At 38.0% G+C, this 24,382-nt stretch overlaps 1 protein-coding gene across 3 annotated transcripts; it reads left to right on the top strand.

Annotated features, from left to right (window-relative positions):
* Window positions 1-574: 574 nt before the first annotated feature.
* LOC139980634 (probable thiopurine S-methyltransferase) lies at window positions 575-23,726 on the top strand. 3 transcript variants are annotated; one of them, XM_071992428.1, is made up of 10 exons: window positions 9,003-9,242; window positions 12,761-12,939; window positions 13,942-14,034; window positions 15,223-15,355; window positions 16,171-16,223; window positions 16,947-17,024; window positions 17,606-17,703; window positions 20,742-20,783; window positions 21,119-21,262; window positions 21,575-23,726. In XM_071992428.1, the coding sequence occupies exons 1-9, from the start codon at window positions 9,168-9,170 to the stop codon at window positions 21,259-21,261; spliced, it is 894 nt and encodes a 297-aa protein (XP_071848529.1). In that variant the 5' UTR covers window positions 9,003-9,167; the 3' UTR covers window position 21,262; window positions 21,575-23,726. The 3 variants fall into 3 exon arrangements, with proteins under 3 accessions (XP_071848530.1, XP_071848529.1, XP_071848528.1); XM_071992429.1 differs by lacking the exon at window positions 9,003-9,242 and adding an exon at window positions 575-657 and having other exon boundaries at window positions 21,119-23,726; XM_071992427.1 differs by having other exon boundaries at window positions 21,119-23,726.
* Window positions 23,727-24,382: the final 656 nt, after the last annotated feature.

The following is a 24,382-nucleotide window of genomic DNA, read 5'->3' as shown; positions in this document are numbered from 1 at the left end:
TTGCAGAAAATTGATGCATTGACGAGATCCGTTAACTCGTCAAAACGTCAATTTTCTGAATTTTGTCAACTTGTCGAGATGGTAGTAAGTGTGCAACTCATCAATATGCAGAAAATTGATGCATTGACGAGATCCGTTAACTCGTCAATACGTCAATTTTCTGAATTTTGTCAACTTGTCGAGATGGTAGTAAGTGTGCAACTCGTCAATTTGCAGAAAATTGATGCATTGACGAGATCCGTTATCTCGTCAAAACGTCAATTTTCTGAATTTTGTCACGTTACCATCTCGTCAACTCGTCAATTTGCAGATAATTGTCGTTTTGTCAAGTTGGTAACTCGTCAATGCAATGTCCCTTCTACGCTTCCGTATGATCTTGTTCGACAAATCAGGTTGTTAACGGTATTTACATGGCTGTTGCTACAAATCAGGGGTGTTACTAAAACGAATGACAATTGCGTTACACATAACGAATGACAATATGTTGTACACACTGAAAAATTGCGTTGACTAAAACGAATGACAGCACAGACACATGCTTCAACCTGATATCACAGTTCAGACTATGTGGGGAAACCAAGTGGACGCGAAGTGCGTGGCCTACAGATCTAGTAAAGTACGGACAAGATACAAACACACCTTATAGTAAGCGAAATTGTAAGTATGATTTAAAAAAGTAAATTTAACGTCATTTTTCCGATATTAATTGTTAGAAACTAACAATACTGTAACCTTGAAACGGCTAAAAATTTCAGGAAGAGTCCTTATATTGGACATTTCTATGAAAAAGATTTTTTCTGGGGGGGGGGGGGGTGCAAAAGGATAAAATTTGCGCGTGTTATGGAGCTACTCTGTAACAGTGGCGTCGGGAAGGGGGCAAGGGGGCGCCCCCTGGCGGAAATTTCCCCCCAAAAATCGGGGTTAAAATCGCAAAAATCCGAGTTGACATTTTGCGCAGAAAACCAATAACCGCATTTACTCCACTCTGTTAATCATTCTATCTCACCACCGTCCTTCGTTGTCATCCGTTGTCATTAGCTGTCATTCGCCAATGATAATTAACCCTGTACAAAGTAAATTGTCATTCGGTCATTCGCTGTCATTCGTTTTAGTTTGTCCTCAAATCAGGACGTTAACGAATTTGTTCCCTTTTCGCGTTACATAGTTAACCATCATACTTTGCGTTCATTGAGCACTGAACATGCAAGCATGTTTGCAGACAATGGGTAAGGGACTATTAGCCAAACAAGTCTCGGGAAATTTGAGAAAACATCATTGGATGTATTTAGCATGAAATTCTCTGTAATAGAAATGTTGTTAGCTCTGTGCGGAAGCAATTTTCGGTTTATTATTATTTTTTGAAAAGAAAGAATGATGTTCGTTCACAATGTGTTACAACAACAGAACTTTGGATAGCAATGAAACTGTGCAGACATCAACGTTATAGTTTAGACATCAACGTGAGTTTAGACATCAACCGTAAGTTTAGAAATCAACGTGAGTTAAGATATTAACGCGCGTTTAGTCATCAACGTGACTTTAGACATCAACGTAAATTTAGACATCAACGAACAACAGCAACATGGTAAAATAGCAGCAACAACTTTATTTTAGACAACAACAAACTTAGTTTTACACAGCGAAATAAGTTTGCCTTTTTTGCGTGGTAAAACAGCAGCAACAACTTTAGTTCGGAGAACAACAAACTTAGTTTAGACAACGAAATATGCTTGCCCTTTTCGCGTTCCATACAAAACTAGGTCACTTTTAAGGCTAAAACTGTTTACCGTATAAGAGTCCCTTGCCCGGAGGCCTGCAAAGGGGTTACAAAAATGATTAACTTGTAAGGTTATACGTCCTTTATTTCATTTATTTTTAATATTTTAAATAACTCCACCTGTCTAGGGTCTAGATGGTGCCAAGGGCGGCGGAAGCACTTTCAATCTGGGGGGGGGGGGGGCACCAACGTCGAAGGGCACTTAGCAGAAATTCGATTGGACTGATGCAGCCTGATATTTAGTACCCTTTATAACTCTTATTGTATTATCTTATTTGCGTATACACATCACTCCATCAACGTCACCACCCCCCCCCCCCCCCTCAAGGAAACAATGCATATTAGCACTGCAATATCTAATGTGCAAATTGGGAAACAAGGAAAAAGACAAAATGAGGTGAAATCATTATAAAGTCCAAGTCCCTGCACACGCGATCGATACATGCATGAAAGCAAATGAAATATGTCAAAATACTGAAAGAAAAATAATTTTCTATGTGTTTTTCAATGGTTAAAGTGATATTATTATGATCATTATTATTGAAACGACTTTGCCAATAATTCTAACCAATTTGGAAGGGTTATAACACGGCAAACGATTGTATGTTATTGGCATGCGATGTAATAACCAACGCATGCCTATATGATATGCACATTAGCATGTTGAACGCGCGCGCACGCGCGAAAAATTTTGGTAATATTTTTCGGGCAAGTCGTTACAGCCTCCCCAATTCAAATTGGGCTCCTACGCCTGTGGTAGTAAACATTTAAAAATTCCCGAAATATTTCATTCGACGTGGGTTTCGCTTTGTTAACTCTTTTTTATTTAGAAATTTTTTGGTAGAAAAAGGGCACATTTTTAACCTGAGGAAAAGTGGGGGGGGCACGTGCCCCCTGTGCCCCCCGGTTCCGCCGCCCTTGGATGGTGCCCTGGTACTATTGTGAGGCAAAATGGCCCCTTCTGATTTGAAGTAGCTTAGTCAAATTCAAATTTAATTTGGAAACGTCACGTGGATCATTTAAGGGTCAAACATGACAATCCAAATTTCCAAAGGATCAAGTGGGCACAACAGTGGCGTAGCCAGACTTTCCATCTGGGAGGGGGGGGCAAAGGGGGGGCGAAGGGTCTGATTGGTGGGGCAGACTAAGCTAGTTCAAAAGACATACCAAACAGTTTGCATGAAAAACTGTGGCAAATCGGGTATTGTGTCAGCAATGTAGGGTACAGATGGTCACTCTAGTTAGCTGACGTTTTATGTTATTTCCACATAGGTATTATTAACGATAAAACAGATCACTGAAAAAGTCATCGATAATTCTCTTTAAAAATCTGAATAGACTATGCTCTTTCTGTCAGTATTCAAAGATGATCAGCATGATATCTGTCATTATCTGACTTGCCTGGGAGTGTAACCACCCCCCCCCCCCCCAATCAACAAATGATGTTATCATTCCCCCTTCGGGCCCTTCTTTTGCACTGTCTAGGGCTCACTCAAACAGTCTAGCGAAGGTTAATTCGCCTATTCTGATGACTGTCTGCGAACTTATCGACGAATTCGTCCAAATTGACCCCCCCCCCCGGACAGTTCCCTCTCGATATGTAAAACTCCGAGATCACTAAGGCGACTGTCTGACATTGTGTTCCGCAGATAGGTTTTGATGAGCTTCAATGTTGAGAAGCTGCGCTCGCATCCAGCACTCGATACCGGAATCGCAATGGCAATTTTACAAAGGCGGAACAGCTCTGCAAAGACATCTTTATATGGCTCCAGAAACGATGTCAGCGACAGAAGGTTGGGTGGTGGCGTCTCTCCCGTGTTAGCGAACTTGCGCTGGAGGAGTCTCTGTGCTTGCGGAACCTCGTGTTGGAGGTCTTCCATGCTCGCATCGAAAACTTGGCCAAACTGTTCGACGCTTTCCATTGAGAGGATTCAGAGGAAATCCTTACTTTCTGGATTCAGTAATTGGATCCCTCTCATGATCTGGCAGTTTTCTGTGGAGAAGCGCTTGTTCATTTCCGCGGTGATGGTATCGGCGATCGGATAGAATACGTGTATCCTGATGCTCTCCTTTGTAGTTGACGTATCCTCCTCTGCCATTAACCGCTCTGTTACCACGATGTCACGTAGCCGTGCTGGCAATCGCCTTTGCCGTCTTGGTCGGTGCTCGGTGTCGATAGGAATTTCGCATGAAGTCGCAAGGCCTGAAGCTGCTTCCCAATACGCATCAAATACGTCTTCTTCGGACCTCATCTCCCTTAGGCCACTTTTGAAGTTACCCACGATGTATGTTGCCTTTGCTAGGTCTAGACTCGGGTTCTGGAGTATATCGGAGACGGCCCTTTGGATTCTTGCAGGATAGTGCAAAAAATAGTCAGCAACACAGCGAAGACGAAATCAGGGATAACCATGTGAATATAAACTGAACGTAGCCTCCGCTTGTCAGTGCCGCGGAGACCGTTTAATTAAATTGCCAACCCCTTTCCACATTTGACAATACAGAGACAGTGGCGTTTTTTGCGCTGCTGCTTGGGTCAAATTCTTTTTCAAGGCAATGTTCCCATGGAAGTGATTTTTATTTTGGCCACCCAATTTCGCAGATAGAGAATGAGGTAAAAGGTAAAGAATAAAAATTTGCATGAAAACCATGGTAATATGCACATAGGCCCAGCAACATATTTAGTGTGCATTCAAGTTTTTTTTCTCAGTCAATAATTCCATTTGGGGGGCATATTATTTAACCTACCGTAATAGTTATAGTAACCGAAATTGTTCATGGTTGCTTCTTCTGATGTTTCATAGTTGTCAAGGGCTGTACACTGCTTTTTAACTGGTTTTTTATTATTTTTTATTATTGTCATCTTTAATGAGCGGGGTAGTCCTGCTCAGTGCAGAAGCACTGCTTTCCAGAGGAGCCATCAATACAAAATACATATACAATATTATGCAGTAGAAAAACGGTAAACATCCAAAAGCACAAAAAGGACGGCAAAAAGATAGACAAACAAAATATCAGACATCTAAACAAAATATATAAGTTTTCATATTGCGTTTAAAAATATTAACAGTTGGAAAGCATTTCAAATTTGGGGGAAGACTTTTCCACGACCTGCCTCCAGAAAATTGAAAGGACCTTTTACCATTCCCAGATCTAACAGGAGCAAGTAAAACATTATTAGAGCCAGCGACGTAGCCAGGAATTTGAAAGGGGGGGGGGGGGGAGCACTTTTTGCGACTGATATGGATTTTCAAAATTGTAGGCACGACTATCTGAGCGGAGCGCCACCATCGGTTGGCGCGGAGCGTACAAGAACATTTTTGGTTTTACAACCCCCCCCCCCAGATGGCCGGAGACGGCCCTTCCCGAGTGTTCATTCTGGTTCCATGGCCTCTTGCTAACTTGAGACACCTCATTCAATATCACTTTTAAACCAAAAAAACAAACGAGTTAAAATAGTACGTAATTCAATGCTACATAATGTTCGGTATTTAAAATTAGCAAAGTACATGTACAGAGTAGTCTTACTTTTCAACTGCTGATACTTGTAGATACTTATATAGATAGGCCAGAAATGTCTTTGATACAACTATAACCAGTAATTGTCTTTGATACAACTGTAAATGTTGAAGTTAGCCTAATATTAGAGAAGGCGAGAGCTATCCGACGATTGCCATCTGATGCAAATTTCTCAACTGTTTTCTCAACTGAAATATTATCTGCGTAAACGGGTTCTTAACTAGATGTTAAAAAAACTGAGAAGATCGGATTCTAGACTTTTTCGGCGGGTAGAGTGTTGAATGAAACGGCACGCGATAGAAATGACAGCCTAAATTAGAAGACTAGGTCACCTAATTTAGCCATATTCTTGCTACGTTCATTTCAATAGTTATTCCTGTCTGGACTCTTAAACTCGTCCAGCAAGCTTATGGATTTGAAATATGGGTGTTTTTAAAAAAGATAACTTTGCCAAAAAAAGTGTGTAGGCCCGGGCCTACAGTGCTACATACTGGCTACGCCCCTGATCACGGATATCATATTATCAGCAGATTTTGTTTCCTGTTTGAATTCTTTTACATGTTCTTTACATAATATATCAGAAAGACAAACATAGTGCTCTTTTACAATTTTTCCAGTAGGATGATTCTTGTTTATTGTCCAATGTCTGGACTTCAATACATTTGACGAACTTAACTGATGGACAATATAAACTTTCATATTTTGTAATATAGCCAGATATGCAGTGGCCTAAAAACAAATATCGTTATCGTTAACAGTGTAATAATTATTTAAAGGAAGTGCGTATCACGTACGATTGCTATAGCTTAGCTTCATAACATGCTGTTCGTGCACAACTTAGGACGAATCATAGAAAGGATGAAAACGAACGTTGTCGACGTTGTTGTGCATACGGTTCGTGACATTCCATAGAGTGCGGTTAGGTAGGCAATATGTATTTTATTACGCAGTGGCCAACTGTAGGCTTGTAATAAGCTATAGGCTAAATTTAGCTAATTACATCTGCCAAACTAAGTAAGTAGTTGAATCAGTAGGCCTGAATGCTACTACGATTATAATCGAGTTAACGGAGCTGACGTGTATTCAAGATCAAAAGAGCACTGACAAAAACAACAGTTTAAAAAAAAAATCGACACTGAAAGGGGGGGGAGCGGTCGCTCCCCCTGCTCCCCCCTGGCTACGTCCCTGATTAGAGCAGCTAGATCTAGTTCTGTACGAATGGCTATCTCTCAGTAGAATAGTATGATCAGTAAGGTAATCTAGAGCCAGGCCGTGGACACATCAATACATTAGAATATTCCTGAAATTAATGCACGTTGACGGACTTTAGCCACTTCAATTAAGCAAAAATATCTGTAACATGCAAATCCCGAAGCCCACACCCCAGGACTATATCTAGTTGCACGATTTTGAAGAATCTGAACCCGGTCAACCAATTTGTTTGTCGCCGTAGTCCAAACGGCAGAACAATAATGAATATGGTGTACAATTAGAGCGTTGTACAGAGTATTACGTGTATAAGCTGGTCAACACACCAGCTAATTCTTTTAAGAATAACCAGTTTCTGTGATATTGTTGCAGTAATTTTGTCAATATGTGTTTCCCATTTAAGAAACGGTTCGAACCACATTCCAAGGTATTTGAATACAGACCGTACACATTTTCAAAAATATCATTATCAAGCTTTACATTGAGGGGATTAACATTTTTTTTTATAATTTGAGAAGAGCCAAATGTCATAACCTTGGTTTTAGAAGCATTAATTGTCAGCTTATTAGTGTTCATCCAATCAGAAACAGCTTCCAGGTCCATACTTATGACGGCCTTTCAATATCTAATTCGTTTTATTGAACTATACATGATGACAGCATTATCGGCATAAGGAAAAACCTTACAATTCGAAACTACAGTAGGAAGGTCATTAGTAAAAATGATAAATAAAAGTGGATATAGTATGGATCCCTAGGGTATACCAATTGTAACAGGTCTTGCATCAGATTTCACTTGACCCCATCTTATAATAGTAGTTTGTTCTCTATTTGACAAATATATAGAGAACCACGCCAGCTCATTATCCCGTATCCCATAATAAGATAATTTATGCAGAAGAATCTCATGGTTGACTGTATCAAAGGCGTTTTTAGGTCCAAAAACACAGCACAGTGATCTGACCCTTGTCCATATTATCAAGAATGTAGTCAATAATAGCAGCAAGGGGAGAATGTTGTTGTCTGAATCCAGATTGTGCCGAACTTAGAAGCATATTGTTTGGAAGATGACCATACACTTGGGCATGAATAGCTTTCTCAAGAATTTTAGTAATAACAGGCAAAACTGAGATGGGCCTATATAGTTACCACAATCTGTTCTCAGCCCATCCTTAAAAATAGGGGAAACAACTGCATGTTTCCACTCAACAGGAATGGATGCTCTACGAATAGTAAGATTAAGAATAAAGGTAATTGGTTTCCTGTTTATAAAAGTCTAGCACTATATGTCATCATTACCAGTAGATTAACCAATTTGAAGATTTGCGTGTTGTCTGTTGACAAAATCCTCACTAATTTCAATAAACTTTAAAGACTCGTCAACATACTTTAACTTCCCAACAACTCCCCGCCACCATCATGTACAAACTTCCGGGCAAGTGTATTACCATGCCTCTGTAAATAAAAAAAAAGCATTGAAAGCATTAGCCATCCCACTTAGTGTTTCAACTTCTTTGCCATTGAGCAAAAGCCTATTTACAGTAGCTTTATCTTTTGTTGGAAGAATAGATTTAATGATCTTCCTCATCTGCTTGCTATTACCATTTTGTTTTATTTTGTTCAATAGTATCAGTATAGTATGACTTTTTGGCTTGTTTAATTCGATTATTAGTTTTATTTTTGAGATAACGAAAAAAGTCCCAGTCACTAGACTTTCCAGATTTTTGAGCAACACGTTTGTAATGGTCACGATCCCTATAGTTATAGATAGGATTTCATCATTAAACCAAGGCTGTAATTTACCCCTGATACGAATTTCAGCGTGTGGGGCATGTTTATCTGCAAAATGAGTAAAAAATCATTTAAAGTGCCCCAGGCAGTTTCAGGATTTGTGGTTAGAGCTCCGTATTAAGAGGAGAAGAGTGTAGTATATTGATAAAGTTTGTGTATTCTGATGTAGTCTTCCCAGGGTTCTTCGAAACCATGATGCACCCGTTGGTCAGTCCGCTGACCTTATCAATATGACCTACATATCATTTATCATGTTGTATATACACCAATATATATCAACTTCGATCAGTTCGGCATTTTCTCGTCTAGAATAAAGACGTATAAATATAAGTCCGTTCTCATGTGTTTTGTTTTGCGTGTTTCGTTTGAATAATTAAGTGAGTTAAACCAGCCGATACGTCAATATATGTATGAGAAGCTGTACATGTGTACGAACGCAACCCTTTCCAAAACAGTTTGTACTTTGTACTTATTCGTACTTATTCGTATTCATTTTGTACTTATTCGTATTCATTTTGTCGTTATTCGTTTATTATGGAAAAAAAAAATAAATTGATATAAAAAAAGAACAGACAAAAGCTGACAATGCCGAACAGTACGGTCTCTGGCCGTCCGCCGATCCCTTTGTTCTTCTGAAAGGTGTTATTTGACTTTTGTTGTTTGTTGATCCCTAGCTTCAAACCGGTTTTTATTTTGTCGTCTGTTCCAAAAACTTCACTTTGACCACAACTAGTTACAAGCTGCGTTGCGCCTGTGTCAGCCTAGTCAAGCGAATCACTAGCAAATTAAGGGAAATGGACCATGAACTGCCCTTATTTTGTCCATTGTCTAATAATTTTGAGTGAATAAAACTAGCCAAGATTCATCTCCCAAAAATGTATCGTCAGTTCCTGAACGTGAAACTTGTCCAGCTTCTTGAAAGTTCAAACTGCTTGCAAAAGCACATTGGTGTAGGTTAAGTATAACAATCTGAAATGCATTGATCGTTGGTAATTAATAGTAATACTAACTAGTAACATTAGGCCACACTAGACTGTAATCTGTACCCAGCAGTATCAGTCAAGGAGTGTTACTTCATTTAGTTTTTTGTTGAGTTAAGCAAATTTAATTAATGGTTGTACAATCGAAAGCAATCGACTAGGAATAATTTTATATTTAACTTGAAATAGCACAAAATGTCAAAGGTCTCTTGGCTAGTCCTAATTAGGCCGGCTTATGCTTTGTAATTTCCAGAATTATTTTACAGAGTAGCTAATTCCACCTTTGCAATTATTGCAATGGTTCAGTTTGTGTACGACACATATGATAGACACAGCAGCATTATGATCCTTAATCTGATTTGAGCAAACAATTGAAAGTAGGCTGTGTCAACAACTTGAGACCTAACTTTAGAATCCGTACCATATGAATGGGAAAGCTTACTAGGGGCTAGGAATTAGGGTTAGAAAGTAGGGTTAGGGGTTAGGAAGTAGGGTTAGGAAGTAGGGAATAGGGTTTGGGGTTAGGAATGGTACGGATTCTAAATTAGTACCCAACTTGAATCAAAGTCGTTTTGGGAAATGTACCCTGCTCAAACTTCAAATGACTGAACTGAAATGGTGATTCTTCTCTTATTCCCAGGTAAATGATGGTACTGTAGCTATAGACTTTAATTTAAAGCATCCCCCCTCCCCTCCCCTCCCTCTGTGCCTTCCTCTCCCGTGGATACACATGTGTACATGTACATCTACTCTCACATACATGTACAGGGGCGTATCCAGGGGGGCGCAACAGGCGTGCGCCCCCCCTATTGGCCGTCACCAAAAAAAAAAAAAGTTTAGCAAAACAAAATAAAAAAATTGATGACGACCTTTAAGTGAGATGTCGGTGATCGCTCAACCCCCCCCCCTCCCGTATGCTTTATTTTTTGTTTGCCAAAAAAAGGTTCTGGCGAAGTTCGGCGGCATAATAGTTTTAGAAACATAGATGGTAATTGTGTTTGTGTTATCACTATAAACACTAAGTGACATGCCAGCCATACTAAATTGTGCATTTTGTGTCCATATTTACTGGAAATGTTGCTTATTATTAAGGTCGAAAAATGGATCACATATGGCCATGGGCGGCGATCCTGGGGGGGAAGGGGGATATATCCCCCCATGAAAATGGGTGGAGGGGATGTAATACACCATATCCCTCCCCCCACCAAATGCCAGGGATAAGAATATTTTCATGCCTACATTTATGCATCATCGTTAATGTACCGCTCTTTTTTAGCTTCATTTCTCGCCTACCATAAACGCAGTGCGATCTTTTCAAATAAAGCGTCTTTATAAAGCAAGAATAGTTGACTGTAGGCTTCATTGGCCCTATAACAACAAAATGTATTATTGCGCCCACGGTATTGATATAGTACATATATGCACCCTCATAGTATTCATATAGGCCCTATAGCAGGCCTACACACGTACATGTTCCCTCGAACAGCTGAGAATCTCATGTTACCAGGGTAATGCTTAATACACGTTTCACCTGGATGCCCTAGCAATCGGTACCTAGGAATGTAACTATGTGTAATTGTGTATTGCATGTGTATAGGCCTATAATAGCCTGCATGAGGCCATTTTCTTCATCGAATAATATAAAAGAGCTCTCGAACATTCTAACGTTGCGCCTGAAACAAGATTGACAGGGGCAATTTTCCCAAAATAACACCCGTAATTAAAAAAAAGGTATTTTGGATCCTGATTATGAGATATTTCGGACATGACATCCCTATTTTAAAGTTGGGTATATGCTGCTTGGAAACCTAGGGAAGTGCCGTTTCCGGCCATCTAGAGGGTTTGTTAATCCCAAAATTTTCTTGTACGCTTTGGGCCAACTCATGGTGGCGCTACGCTTAGATAGTCAACAAGGTCATATCCCCCCCCCCCACTCGGAAGTACGGATCGCTGCCCATGCATATGGCACCATTTTGTATTTCAGCCCTTCTTCGAAAGCAAAAATTGTCCACCCCTCCCCTTAGACCCATCCCCCAGGACGGCGATCATTCATGCCTGACGCCCCCCCTATTGGAAAATCCTGGATACGCCCCTGCATGTAGAGCATGTTGTAGGTACAGTATGTATCTAAACTACTGTAATCAATTGAAAAATATTTAAGGTTGCATCATGTATGTCATATGTTGTTAATATTAACGTACTACTTACAGTAACTACTGCGTAGAACCACCTTTATTATGCATATCATATACAGTATATTGTGATTACACCATGATACACTCTCTCCTATCTCAGCTGGGTCCCTGTAAACAAGTCATCTAATAAACGCTGTTCGTTCATCATACTAATAACTGTCGTAGTCTCTATTAATCACCGTCATCCTGCTACATAAACAGAGCACTATATATTACAATGCAAAGCCTTTATATGTATTGTTACTATTGTACCAACTTGACGCCATCCGATACCGTTATACAACAATGAATTTAACCTCAGGAATTCAACACTGTGACAGTCAGCACCTTTCCCCATGTACAGTTCCTTCATATTGCTCAACAGGTACATGCAACCTGTCTATAATACATGAAAGATGCTAATTGCTGACCATGTTACAGTTTGACCACAAATTGTTACAGTTTGTTTAAAAGCAACATCAAGCTGTAGCTGTCTGCAAGTATAGGCTGCATGGTGTACTGTTTGCATTTGATTATTACAAAATTATGATAGCTCCATTCATTTTAATTTGGCCTTCATCATTTTGTTAATTCTTTTTGGGAGGCTCTGAAAAAATTGAAAGGTTTTGTAATCAGTTAAAGAGGCAGTATATAGCCTATAAATAGAGTGAATCAAAATGCAGCATTGTTTCATGGTACCAATTAGTACAGTGAAGATTGCCTTGTGCAGTTTATGTTTACATTGAAGGTACAGTATGGCACAATTGTTAACTATCACAAAACTATGAATTTAAAGTAAATTTAGAGATTCCCTAAACTCAAAATGCTGAGAAGTGATCGTTGCACAGAATGTCTTTTGAACCCTTTTGTCCATGTTAGTTGTCTGAAATCTCATTTTTCTTGGAGTGGTTACAGTAAATGATAAAAGTGGTTAAGTGATAAAAACAATTTCTTAACTTGTTCCTCATATTGGAGTGTTATGGACAATTATATACCTTCCAAGAGATCTCCATGGTAATTATAATTAAGGGACTAATTCAATGAGTATTATAGACTTTAGTTAAATTTATTCCATACTGTTAAATCACATAATTAACAAATCTGTTGATATTATGATGTAGAAGTATGTTAGTTATAGTAGAACTTGTTTTCAGACTCACAACTTTATATTGTCACCCTGGTCCATTTTTGTCTACGGACTAGAAATATTATAAAAATAATTACTTTTACAGTTTCTGATTAATTGACCAGCCGAAGAAGCCATTACCTTTTTTGTTATTGAAATATTCAATTATGATATTATCTTTCCCACAGCTTCTTAGGCTGCAGTACCCTGTAGTAAAAGAATGTGGTTTGTGGCATAAGCATCCTACAAAACACTTTACTCTCAGCCACAAGATGTTTGAATCTGAAGAAGATTCCTTCACCCCAGATGGCTGGGTTAACCTATGGGCAAAGGGCTTAATTGGATTTCATTTCAAAATAGTCCATCCGTGAGTAATTACCCTCCATTTCTAAATTAGTGTGTAATATATCAGCGAGAACTGCATGAGCCCATATTTGCATACATGCATAAATGATCATAAACATGTTTATGATCATTGGTCATGTTCTGACCTTTCAGGCCTAGAATTTCACAAATTTTAACATCTAATTGCTAATATACCTGTATGTATGCAAGTGCATACATAAAAAGTCTAGGTTGGCTAAATATCAAGTTTCAGTTGGCATTTTTCTGAATAACAAAACACTTCATTTCCTATGTGGCTTAATAGGGCAAAAACCAATAATATTTGCTGACAATTAATAAGCATGCTGTGATACAGGTCTTATGTCAGGTATGGAAATCAAAACAATTCCATGACTGACGATTGTGGACTGATTTGTCAAAACATGTCTACTAGCAGAAAAAATGCCAGTGCCTTTCTTTGTTCTATTGGCAAACAGCAAAATCCACTGTCATTTAGCCAGTAAATGGTCAATATTTTGAGGCCTGCTGTTTCCTGATTTACTCAGAAGTTTATCATGACATGTGGATCCACCTTATTGGATAAAAATTGCTTGTACTTTTCTGTGGAAGTTAAAGGTCATTGGAGGTCAGCAGAGCTAGTCACAGTCTAAAATCTTTGTAAACATTGTAAATTCAAAAAGTAAAGCTTTAATAAACTTCATACCTGATATGTGGATTCACCTTATTGAACACAAGATCCATATTGTTATATGAAGAAGTCAAAGGTCATTTGAGATCAACAGAAGATAAAAGTCTGAAAATCATGTACACAGGAAAATATCACAAAGTATTGAACTTTAATAGATGAACATCACACTTGGTTTGTGACTTTACCTTAGTCAGTGTAAAGAGTGTCTGTGCACAGTTTACATTAAACGTTTTCATTAAACTGTGAATCCTGGCAAAGAGTTACTCAGCTGTTTTACTTTCTTGTTCTTTTGCTATGTTTGTATCTCATTTTCTCCTGTTTTTCTCTATGTTTCAGAGTGATCAAGGAGTTCCATTCTTGGCTTTTAGATGGTAAAACTAACCAGAGGATCTTCTTACCGTTATGTGGGAAATCTCGTGATATGCCGTGGTAAGATATTAACTTGTTAAAACTAGACTAATCTCTAAGCACTGGTAGCATGAATTGCAGTAACCAATGACCAGTATTCATGACATTTGCAATATTACTGGATGATAATAAATCTGGTGTTACAAATACACATTATATAGACAGACAGACAGACATACAGACAGACAGACAGACAGACAGACAGACAGAAGGAGGTAGGCAGATAGACAGTTAAACAGACAACTCAACAGACAGACAGTTAGATAAACAGACAGCTAGATTGGGAACATATATGCAGTATGGGACTTGATTTTCAAGGAAAAATCAACAAGTTAAAGGCATTGAAGACTCGCCCAAACCGCGTGCGGACATCTGAAAAAGTTAACTTTCTGTTGCTTGCAAGTGACGTTTTGTTCGTGTCGCTACAAAATGCAGACAGTAATGAAACGTGATACCTTAATTGTTATCTTTAGCTGGACCTGAGATGTCCATCGCTGTATCGTTTGTATACTGTGCTGTGGGTATTGACCGCAGCTGTATGTACTGACTGTACACTAGTGTCTAATTACTGATGGTAGCAAGCTGTGTGTGTATTTTCTGGGATCGATGGTGGTGTTTAACACTTCTGTTACACCTCATTCGAAACTAGATCAAATTACCGGCATTAGACGTTTCTTTTTGCACAAGTCTTCACACCCTTTAATTATAGCGGAACACATAGTCATGCCCATCACAGCTAATTAGTGCCTACTGTTGAATAACATGTCAGTGTTTCTGTTTGATTCTAAAGATCCAATATGTTACACAGAACTAGGGTTACCATATTTCTTTGATTGAAAAGTGTAACACTGCATCCAGTGTGGGAGGGGTAAGGTGATGGAGTGTCCCCTTTCCGCTTTGAAGAAAAGTTTGGATTTTAAAGAGGACTATGTATGAAGTGTTGGCATAGGCTTTATGGACAGCTTAATACCCCCACCCGTTTATTACAGTGTTATGTCTTCATATTTACCAGAATTTTTCTAGGCAAAAGTCGAATATCATGCTTCCAAAATGGTCATGTACAGTATAGTGGTGCGTACTATGTAGTGTGTGTACTTGGCCTGTACAAACCGTGTTTTGTACTTAAAATTCAGAGTTTATCACGCAATACCAGCTAGTACCTCCCCCTGGTTCACATTTCTTTGCTGCGGTGAATCAATTCATTTCCAGGTTAGCTGAACAGGGTCATCAGGTTGTCGGCTTGGATTGCGTAGAGAAAGCTGCCAAGGACTTTTTCGAAGAAAACCGAATTCAGTTTACTGTTTCAGAAATCCCAGGAATAGATGGTGGAAAGCTGTACAAGGTTTGCCAATAATTTCCTTAGTTCTTAGGGAAACAAATTAACTCTTCTATTTTTCATTCATCTCAATATACTTTTTTGCAAATTTGAAACATCATGATGGCACCAATCATATACAGTAGAGGTACATTTTGGTCTTTTGCTTTAAAATCAGCTATTTGTATACTTTTTTTTTTACAAGAATTTTAAAAATATCGAATTGGGTGTTATGCAATATTTCAGTAATCAATGTTTTACTTGCTGAAAGTGTTCAGGCATTGCCAGTAGATTAAGATGATTCTCTTCTATATTTCACTGGACTCTACTGTGATCAATGTCCGTAATGCTCTGTTACAAGTGTTACTGTTATCCTCTACAGTATATGTGTTGAATATTGGAAGTCGATGCCATTGCAATAATGTGGTTCTAAGTCCGGGAATTGAAAATAGTAATTTACGTGATAGTCACAACCATACTTTTCAAAATTTTCTGGGTCAGGGCATTGCATTCCAGACTAATTTCATTCAAATTGTTATTCTAGTTTCTTTGGTGTAGTATTGTTTGCCATTTAGTACCTGTCAGTACCAGGGCATTGAAGCATATGATATAGGGGGACAGTTTAGAGTGGTACCTTTCAGAACTCAGATGAAGCATTCAGCACTCAGATATCAGATAAAGATTAGAAACTGTTCATACTGTCATTACAGGTGCCTTGAAGCATGATATGTGAGGAGAGTATTCGAGTGGAATTAGCAGACTTAAATTGTCCCCACTGGCTGAAATAAAATTTATTATACTTACCACTAGCTTACACCATTCATCTCCTTTTTGCATTACAGAGTTCTGATGGAAAGATTAACTTTTATGTTTGTGACTTTTTCAAAATTACTAGGTAAGATCAATTCTATTCCTGTATTCCTTCAGATCTAGTAACCAATATATTCTTACTGTTTGTTCAAGGCATATTTCTGCAGTATTGGAATTTTTTTGCCTTTTTCGGGAATAACAAACAGGAAAAAACAATATTAAACCAAATTGTACATTGGAGAGTTAAAAATATCAAAATTTATGTAATTAAAAAAAATGCATATCACCTAACCCCCTTGTATACCAGGACCTCACAACAATATAAACCAAATCATTGAACCGTATGTGAATAATATAAACCGAATCATTGAACCGTATGTGAATAACCACACAGTACTTTCACCTACTTGATCAACCTGGGTGAGAGTAACTGTGTTTTGTGCAAGATGCGTACTGTCAGATTTTTTGATATTGCAATTATAACAGCACAATATAGTACGGTTTGGGTTGTCTGCTTGGTATAAATTGTGTGCTCTTTTTTAATTCATCCAATCATTTTAATTTTGACAAACCACTGTAGGGTCGACATTTACATATATTCTGTGGTCATCTCGGGACTTTGGTATGTTCGAAATTGTCTTGCGAATAATTTGTCATTGCATACGATATGCCTTATTATCATCTTATCTATTTGGTTTTAGTAGTGCTCTGACAGTTTCGAGGTTGTTGCGAGAGCTGGTGCAACCATAGTTTTGTTTTATGATTGAAACACTGTAATGATTGTCTCGTTTTGCATTTCTCTCGACAGTGATATCATAGGTCAGTTTGATGCTGTTTGGGATATGAGAGGTCTCTTTGCCATACCAGGATATGAAGAGAAAATTAAGTGAGTCAACAATGTCCAATATAATTGACCTTATGTAATATGAAATGAATTTATGCAACGTTTCCAGAGTTATGTTTTAAGATGATTGTTGGGACCAAAGCGTGCATCAGATTCTGAGTGATAGTGGGTTAATGAGTAAAGAAAGTTAATAGTAACTATTCAGATTAATATTTAACCTAGCACAATACTGGTGCATGCATGCAGAAAATGTGGAGGTTTATGGAATGAATTTTTGAGAACAGTTGAATGTTACAAAAGTCTCTTACCAAGAGAATTAAAAGTAATGCACAACATGATTTTGAAGGTAAGGTCAACGTATTAGTTAGCTGTGTTTAGTAAAGTGGAAATGTAAGTTTTGAATTTATGGATGAAAATCCGAGCAATTGTAGTTATTGCTACCCCTCTCCAGATCGAGTCACATGCCAATAATTGAAGCAAACTTAAAGAATGGATAATGGTTTATATGGATATATGACAATTGATCTATATGTCAATTTTCTAACATTATGTAAGAATATACGCAAAGAATCTTGTTGAATCGAAGTTTTGTTGCTGTATACAGATTGTTTTGCTTTCCTTAGATATGTTGATCAGTTGAAACCTTTGATTAAGAGTGGTGGCAGAATGTTACTGGACCTAGCTGAACCAAAACTGAAAATAGGGGAGACAACACCAGACTGTAAGTAGTGATTAATTTAATTTAATTTATGAGGGTTTATGTTTCTGTGCAAATCCATCTTCAATTATTCGTTGTTACAGTATTTTTTATCAATGTTGTGGTATCAACTTTGCTAAGATGTTGTTCTTTATTAACTCTTGTTTTAGAAATTTAACTGAAAGATTTTTTTGTCTCAGTAAGTACGCTTGAAATCATTTAACTTTTATATTAAAGTGTTAGCTGTTCAAATTTAAGTTATAAGTTGAATATTTTTGATTTGATTTTATTCAAGTCAAAGACCTGTAGAAGTAGCAGTAGTGGAATTAGAATTGGTAGTTTGAGTGCAGTGTTTTTAATTCAAATATTTAGTAAACACAGAAGTTTGCAGACACCAAACAGGCATAATTTAGATGCAAACTTCCAGAAAAGTGTTTATAGGTAACTTAGTGCTCCTGAAACAGGTTATAGGATGAATGGCTCTTTCTTCATGTCAGAATATCTCAATTTGAGTTGAGTTGTGAACTTCAGTCATCTGTTGTGCATACTTTAAAAATTGTGTGTAGTATATATGGCAACAATTTTTACTGGTCAGATTCCACAAACGCCGTGTCCGGCCCAGTCAGATGTCATGTATCTAGTTTCTTTGTGGGTTTAGCACATTGCTGGGTTGCTGGTGCTATAATGACAAATATTCAAACAGCCTGGGAACAATTTATCGAGTATAGCATAGGAAAACGATGTGGAAAATAAGCAAATTGCTATACAAGTGAAGAGATGAAGAGCAGTTTTTGTTCGCTTGAACAATAGGTGACAGTTAGTCGTTTAAAGGTTCTTTTTGTGTTGTTTCCATGAGCTCTGTCCAAGCATTCCTTGCTTTTGTACTGCAATATTTGTTAAAACATTTTCATTCTTTTCTGCAGGTTGTCCATTTGTATTTAGCTTAGTGTACAGTCCTCAATGTTGATGTTAATTAGTTCATGTGTTAGCCAATTATGTTGAAGTATTGAATGAGGAGAGAGGGACAGTGGCATTGCAGACATTTCAATCTTGGGGGACACAGGAGGGTGGCACAGCACTTATTTAGGGGGGCTCAATGTGTATTTGTGAATGCCATTGTGGGGGAGGGGTTTGAGGGGAGGGGTGTCTCTGTCCCCTTTGAAATTTGTTTGATTACTATAGGGTCCCTGGATGCAATCTGGCCCTATATTTTGGAACTTGACGTAACTTTACGTTCAAGAATTTAGTTTAGTTTAGTAGAAAAAAGGATCAGGAGGGACACTTAAGTCCCCATCAAGGACCCTATAAAGAGAGGGAAAAAAACTGAAGACACAAACACTCAGACCCGATTACAATGCTTAAAGTGCTTGTCCAAAGCATTCTTAAACCCATTGACACTACTTGCAAGTACAACTTTCTCAGGCAAACCATTCCACTCATTCACAACCCTATTAAAAAAAAAAGTTATGCCGAATATTAATCCTACTATGGGACTTTTGAAGTTTAAGACAATGACCTCTAGTACAACTACTGTTTGCAAACATGTAAGAGTCGGTAAAGGATAAATTGTCGAAACCATACACAATCTTGAAAACCTGGATCAAGTCCCCACGTAACCTCCTAAGCTCCAGTGTGGTGAGATTCAACAGTTGTAACCGCCTATAATAAGGAACCCTCTTTAAGGAACTAATCATCCTAGTAGCCCTCCTCCTGGACCTTTTCAAGTGCTTCCTTATCCTTAGCAAAATAAGGGTTCCAAGCCTGCACAGCATACTCCAGATGAGGCCTAACCAACTGCTTATAAAGCCTAACTACGCTGTCCTCTTTCAGAAAACTGAAGTTCCTCTTGATCATACCTAAAACCCTATTACCTCTTTTAGCAGCTTCAAGACAATGTTTAGAAGGTTGCAGAGATGAGTCAATGTAGATACCTAGGTCTCTTTCAACAGAGACCTCCTGTAACTCCACACCATTTAGATTGTATGTAAACTTTTGGTTACTACTACCAATGTGCATTACCTTACATTTATCAATATTAAAAAGCATTTGCCACCCCTGAGACCAGGAAAAAATCTTATCTAAATCCGCTTGAAATTTCTCAGAATCGCTTTTGGAAGAGACCTCAGAATACAATTTGGTGTCATCAGCAAACTTCTTAGCTGTACACAAAATATCTCCGTCGATGTCATTATATAGGCAACAAACAACAGGGGACCTAATACAGACCCTTGTGGAACCCCACTAGTAACGTTCTGCCAAGAAGAAGCACATCCATTAATTACCACCCTCTGTTCCCTATTACCAAGCCAATTCCCTGAATTTTCGGGCTTATTCTGTCCGATATTTATGTTTTTAATTGAGGCGGATCAAAATGTTATACAAAACAATGAAAATTGACCCTTTTGCTATGATAGTGTTTATAAATAGATGAGGGTCATAAGATGCAACTTGGTGCTATCTGGTGATTATCCATTATGAGAGAACAAAAAGATGTTTTCCGCTTGAATAGTTAAGTTTACAACGTGAAGAAGAGTGTTGAAAATTGAAATTCATGCAGAGTAGTATTGAAGTTTGAGCACTGGTGGTTCACGCCGGGGCCTCTGTGGCCTGGTTAAAGAAAACACAACTGGTTATTGTGATGGTTGGTGGAAGAATTTTAGCTGATGAGCATAATTCGTTTTGTCCTTTGTAAGAAAAAGTTTTTGTTTGAGTATTTTTGTAACACTACAACTCCCATTTGGGGGGGAGGGGGCACCTGGGGTGGGCACGATTGTTGTGGGGGAGGGCACATGCCCCCCAGGCCTCCCCCTTGGCGGTGCCACTGGAGAGAGAAAGACAGTAGTCTGGTGGATGGAAGCCACTGGAAGCTGTAGATCCACAGGACATAAATATGCAAGCATACCCACAGTGTCTGTGTTATCCATATTGACCCCTGTGACTTGTCTTATAGTAGTATTAATGAGACAATTTACCTTCAAATATGCTTCACAAAAGTTGAAACCTAAATTATTCCCCTACAAATGCGCTCTTATATCTCAACTTTTCCATGTTTATTTTCACAGGGGTCAAATCATTGTATGAACTAGATGTTGAGAAAATGTTTGGTAAGAAAAGAAACTTTTGTAGTTGTCTTTAAATTATAACCCTGTAATATTTGTGAATTTATAGCCTCTGTTGAAAATACTTCAAGTAAATTGTGTTGAGCTGTAATATAAATTAATATAATTGATTGTAAACTTTTAATATCAAAATCAAACAACTCCATCTCCTTTTTTTTTGTAGATTTGAATTTATGTTGTTCATTAAAATTGCATTAATATACATTATGTCTCCTTTGTGTACATAAATGATACTTTATTCAATTTTGAACTTAAAATATGGAGTGATACAATTGCTAATGTTTTACCTTGATAAGTTAACACAATCAATGTTCTTTCAGCATGGTGCTCCAGCATTGAACTGGCTAAGACCTATGATTATGAAAATGTGAAGAACTACCTCATGGAAGATGCAATTAACTCAGAAGAACTTGCAGCGTTCAGACATGGTTGCTATGGTATCGTGTACAAATTAATAAATTAAGGTAAAATCATTTCTATGCATGGTCTCATATTTCAGTCTGGTCCAAGGGTTAGTATTAAAATAATATTATACTGTATAGATTATTTTGGAAGTTTATCAAAATGCTGGAGACTGAAATACATATGGTAACTAGAACACTTTATACAGAAACTTAAGTTTTTATATTGAAATTTGCACATCATGATTGAACTGGCTTAGACCTATAATTATGACGTATGAAGAACTACCTCATTGAAGATGCAACTACCTCAAAAAGAACTTGCAGCGTTCAGACATGGTTGCTATGGTATCGTGTGCAAATTAATAAATTAAGGTAAAACATTCTGGTCCAAGGGTTATGTTTAAATAATATTATACTGTATAGATTATTTTGGAAGTTTATCAAAATGAGACTGAAATACATATGACAACTAAAACACTTAATAAAGAAAGTTAAGTTTTTATGTTGAAATTTAAATGGATATTTGTTTTATACTCTACTGCTTATTGTATTGTATTGGGCAAGGCACTTTATCTCCATTGCCTCTCTTCACCCAGGTGTATAAATGGGGACTTGAGAGGTGACTTGTAAATATAGTTGCGTGCGCCGGTATGTGGCTGCACCCTATAGGAAGTCCCCCAGGGGACACATGGCTGTGGTGCACTGTGGTACCCCAGGAGAGACTGTTTGAATTGTGCACACTTTGGTGTGTAGGTGTGACAAGTTACCAATGACCAGGGTTAAAGTACAAGCGCATAGAACTTTCGGAGTATGTGCTATATAAATAATGGGTAATGACAGCAACATGATGTTTTGTGCTTCTGCTGCCAGATCTCTTGGGCAATTCTTTTGTAATTTTGTTTCTGGATAATACCTGAAATTGTATTCAAATGACTTATTTTTTTAATATTAATTACTTATTTTTGTAGCCTAGAATCATCAGAGACAATTATGAAACATTTTTGCCCTATATTTTGGTCCTTGGAAAGTCTGAGGTTACACCTTATCTCATCTAAGGTTAGATTTAAAAGTTAATCACAGATTTGCAGTAACCACCTTACATGGTTCCAGACCTTCTAAAATGATGCTCTCAAAGCATAAGCTAGTGATAAAATAAACTTCAAAGGATGTTGTGCAGTATACAGAAAGCTACTGTTACACACTTGACTGAACAGGTATGTAACAGGCTGTGCTAATGTGACAGTGATACCACTATACTGCAAGTATCTGACAGATTGGTTCCTTTAAAGGCATTGAAGACTCGCCCCAAACCGCGTGCCGCCCTCTGAAAAAAGTTATCTTTCCGTTGCTTGCTAGTGAAATTTTTCTTTTTGTCGCTACAAAATGCAGACAGTAATGAAACGTTATACCTTGTTATCTTTTATCTAGACCTGAGAAGTCCATTGCTGTGTGTTGTGGGTATTGACCGTAGCTGTATGTATTGACTGTACACTAGTGTCTAATTACCGACGGTAGCAAGCTGTGTTTGTATTTTCTGGGATCGATGGTGGTGTCTAACACTTCTGTTACACCTCATTCGAAACTAGGTCAGATTACTAGTATCAGACGTTTCTTTGTGCGCGAGTCTTCACTCCCTTTAAGCCTTGATTTGACAATGGAGCTACAACAGCTAAAAAAAATGTGAATTCATAGCAAATATCAGAGGTAGGTGGAAAGGAAGTCCTCTTTACACCAAGTTCTGTGCATTGGGTTTGAATTAAAGGTAATTTATATTAAAGGTATTCAGTATAGGCCCCAAATTATAGCACGCTGTAATTGATAGAAGTCTTCAAAAAGTACTTTCCTGGAGGTTTTTACTCTCCAAATTGTTCTCAGACATTTTTAAGGTACACACAAATGGCTGAATGTCCCAGTGAGGCAAATTTCCTTGAAGGTTGTAATAAAAACAGTTAAAACAATTTGACCAAAGGTGACCATATTTGTATATCTAGCATAGTTGGGTCAATACAGCATACCTTTAAGGATTTACCTTGCCAAGTTTACCCTCAAGTGATTCTGTAATATTTGTGATATCTATTGTAACGTATGCTCTGTGCAAGAAAATTTCTGTTAACAAACATGCCTTAAATAACTTCCACTGACAAAACCCTGCAATAAGGTACCTTTCTGAACTGATACAGTGAGCATCAAAGTACAAGCACATGAGTAGGACTGAGGTTTGGTTTTTTTCAGGTCTTTCCAGCTGGGTATTAAGCTGCCAAATGTATTCATCCCATTCCTAAAGCTTTCATGGATGAGGCTTCAGGTTGATTTCTGATTTATTTTTAATTTAAGTAAATTATACACCACTACCAGACATGCTGGAAGTTCAACAGATAACAGGTCTTCTTGTGAAAGAATGTATTTTTATACTGTGATACTATTATCCTATTTTAATGTTTTATATATTATATATATATTCATCTCAATTTTTCTATATTTTATAGGTTTTACCAGTTTTGTTAATAAACAGTTGGGAAATCAATATTGCATTGTAATGTTCTCTCTTTTTCCAAAGTAACTCTATGTGAAGAAGTTTCCTTGGACTGAGTATTTTGACCTGCTTATATATTTCTAGAAATTGTTGCATGTTTCATGGCATCATCGTAATATCTTTCAATAATAGAAGTTCATTCAGAATGTGGCAGAAAATGTGAATTGTTGACATTAAAATAGGAGTAACCATGATGGAAGGATCTCTTTTCAAAGATTATTAGGGGTGGGTTGAAGCCTTCAGAAATAACTTATCAAGCCTTAATCAGTGGCGTAGGAAGGTGCGTTTGAGTGGGGGGCTTAAGACTGATGGCCGGCCTGGGAAGGAGTTTAAGGGGAGGGGGTGCACCCCTCCCCTTGCACCCCCTCCCCCTTTGGAATGTTTTTGCGTTTCCAGGTGGCTTCAGATGGAATTTGGTGCAATATAGCACACTACAACACCCACTCCATTTTGTAAATAATTTTGCATTTTCACCTGGTCTTAGATGCAATTTGGTGCTCCAACTGAGATTTTTTTTTCATTTGGAAATGAAAAAGGGGTTTTCTGACTTGCGAAGCAGGGGGCGGAATGATACTTCCGCCCCACCATATTTTTCACTGGGGGGGGCTGGCGCCCCCTGCCCCCCCGGTTCCTACGTCCTTGGCCTT

The sequence above is a fragment of the Apostichopus japonicus genome, chromosome 15, assembly GCF_037975245.1.
Source record: "Apostichopus japonicus isolate 1M-3 chromosome 15, ASM3797524v1, whole genome shotgun sequence".
Classification (NCBI taxonomy): Eukaryota; Metazoa; Echinodermata; class Holothuroidea; order Aspidochirotida; family Stichopodidae; genus Apostichopus; species Apostichopus japonicus.
This window is presented reverse-complemented; position numbering and strand designations above follow the sequence as displayed.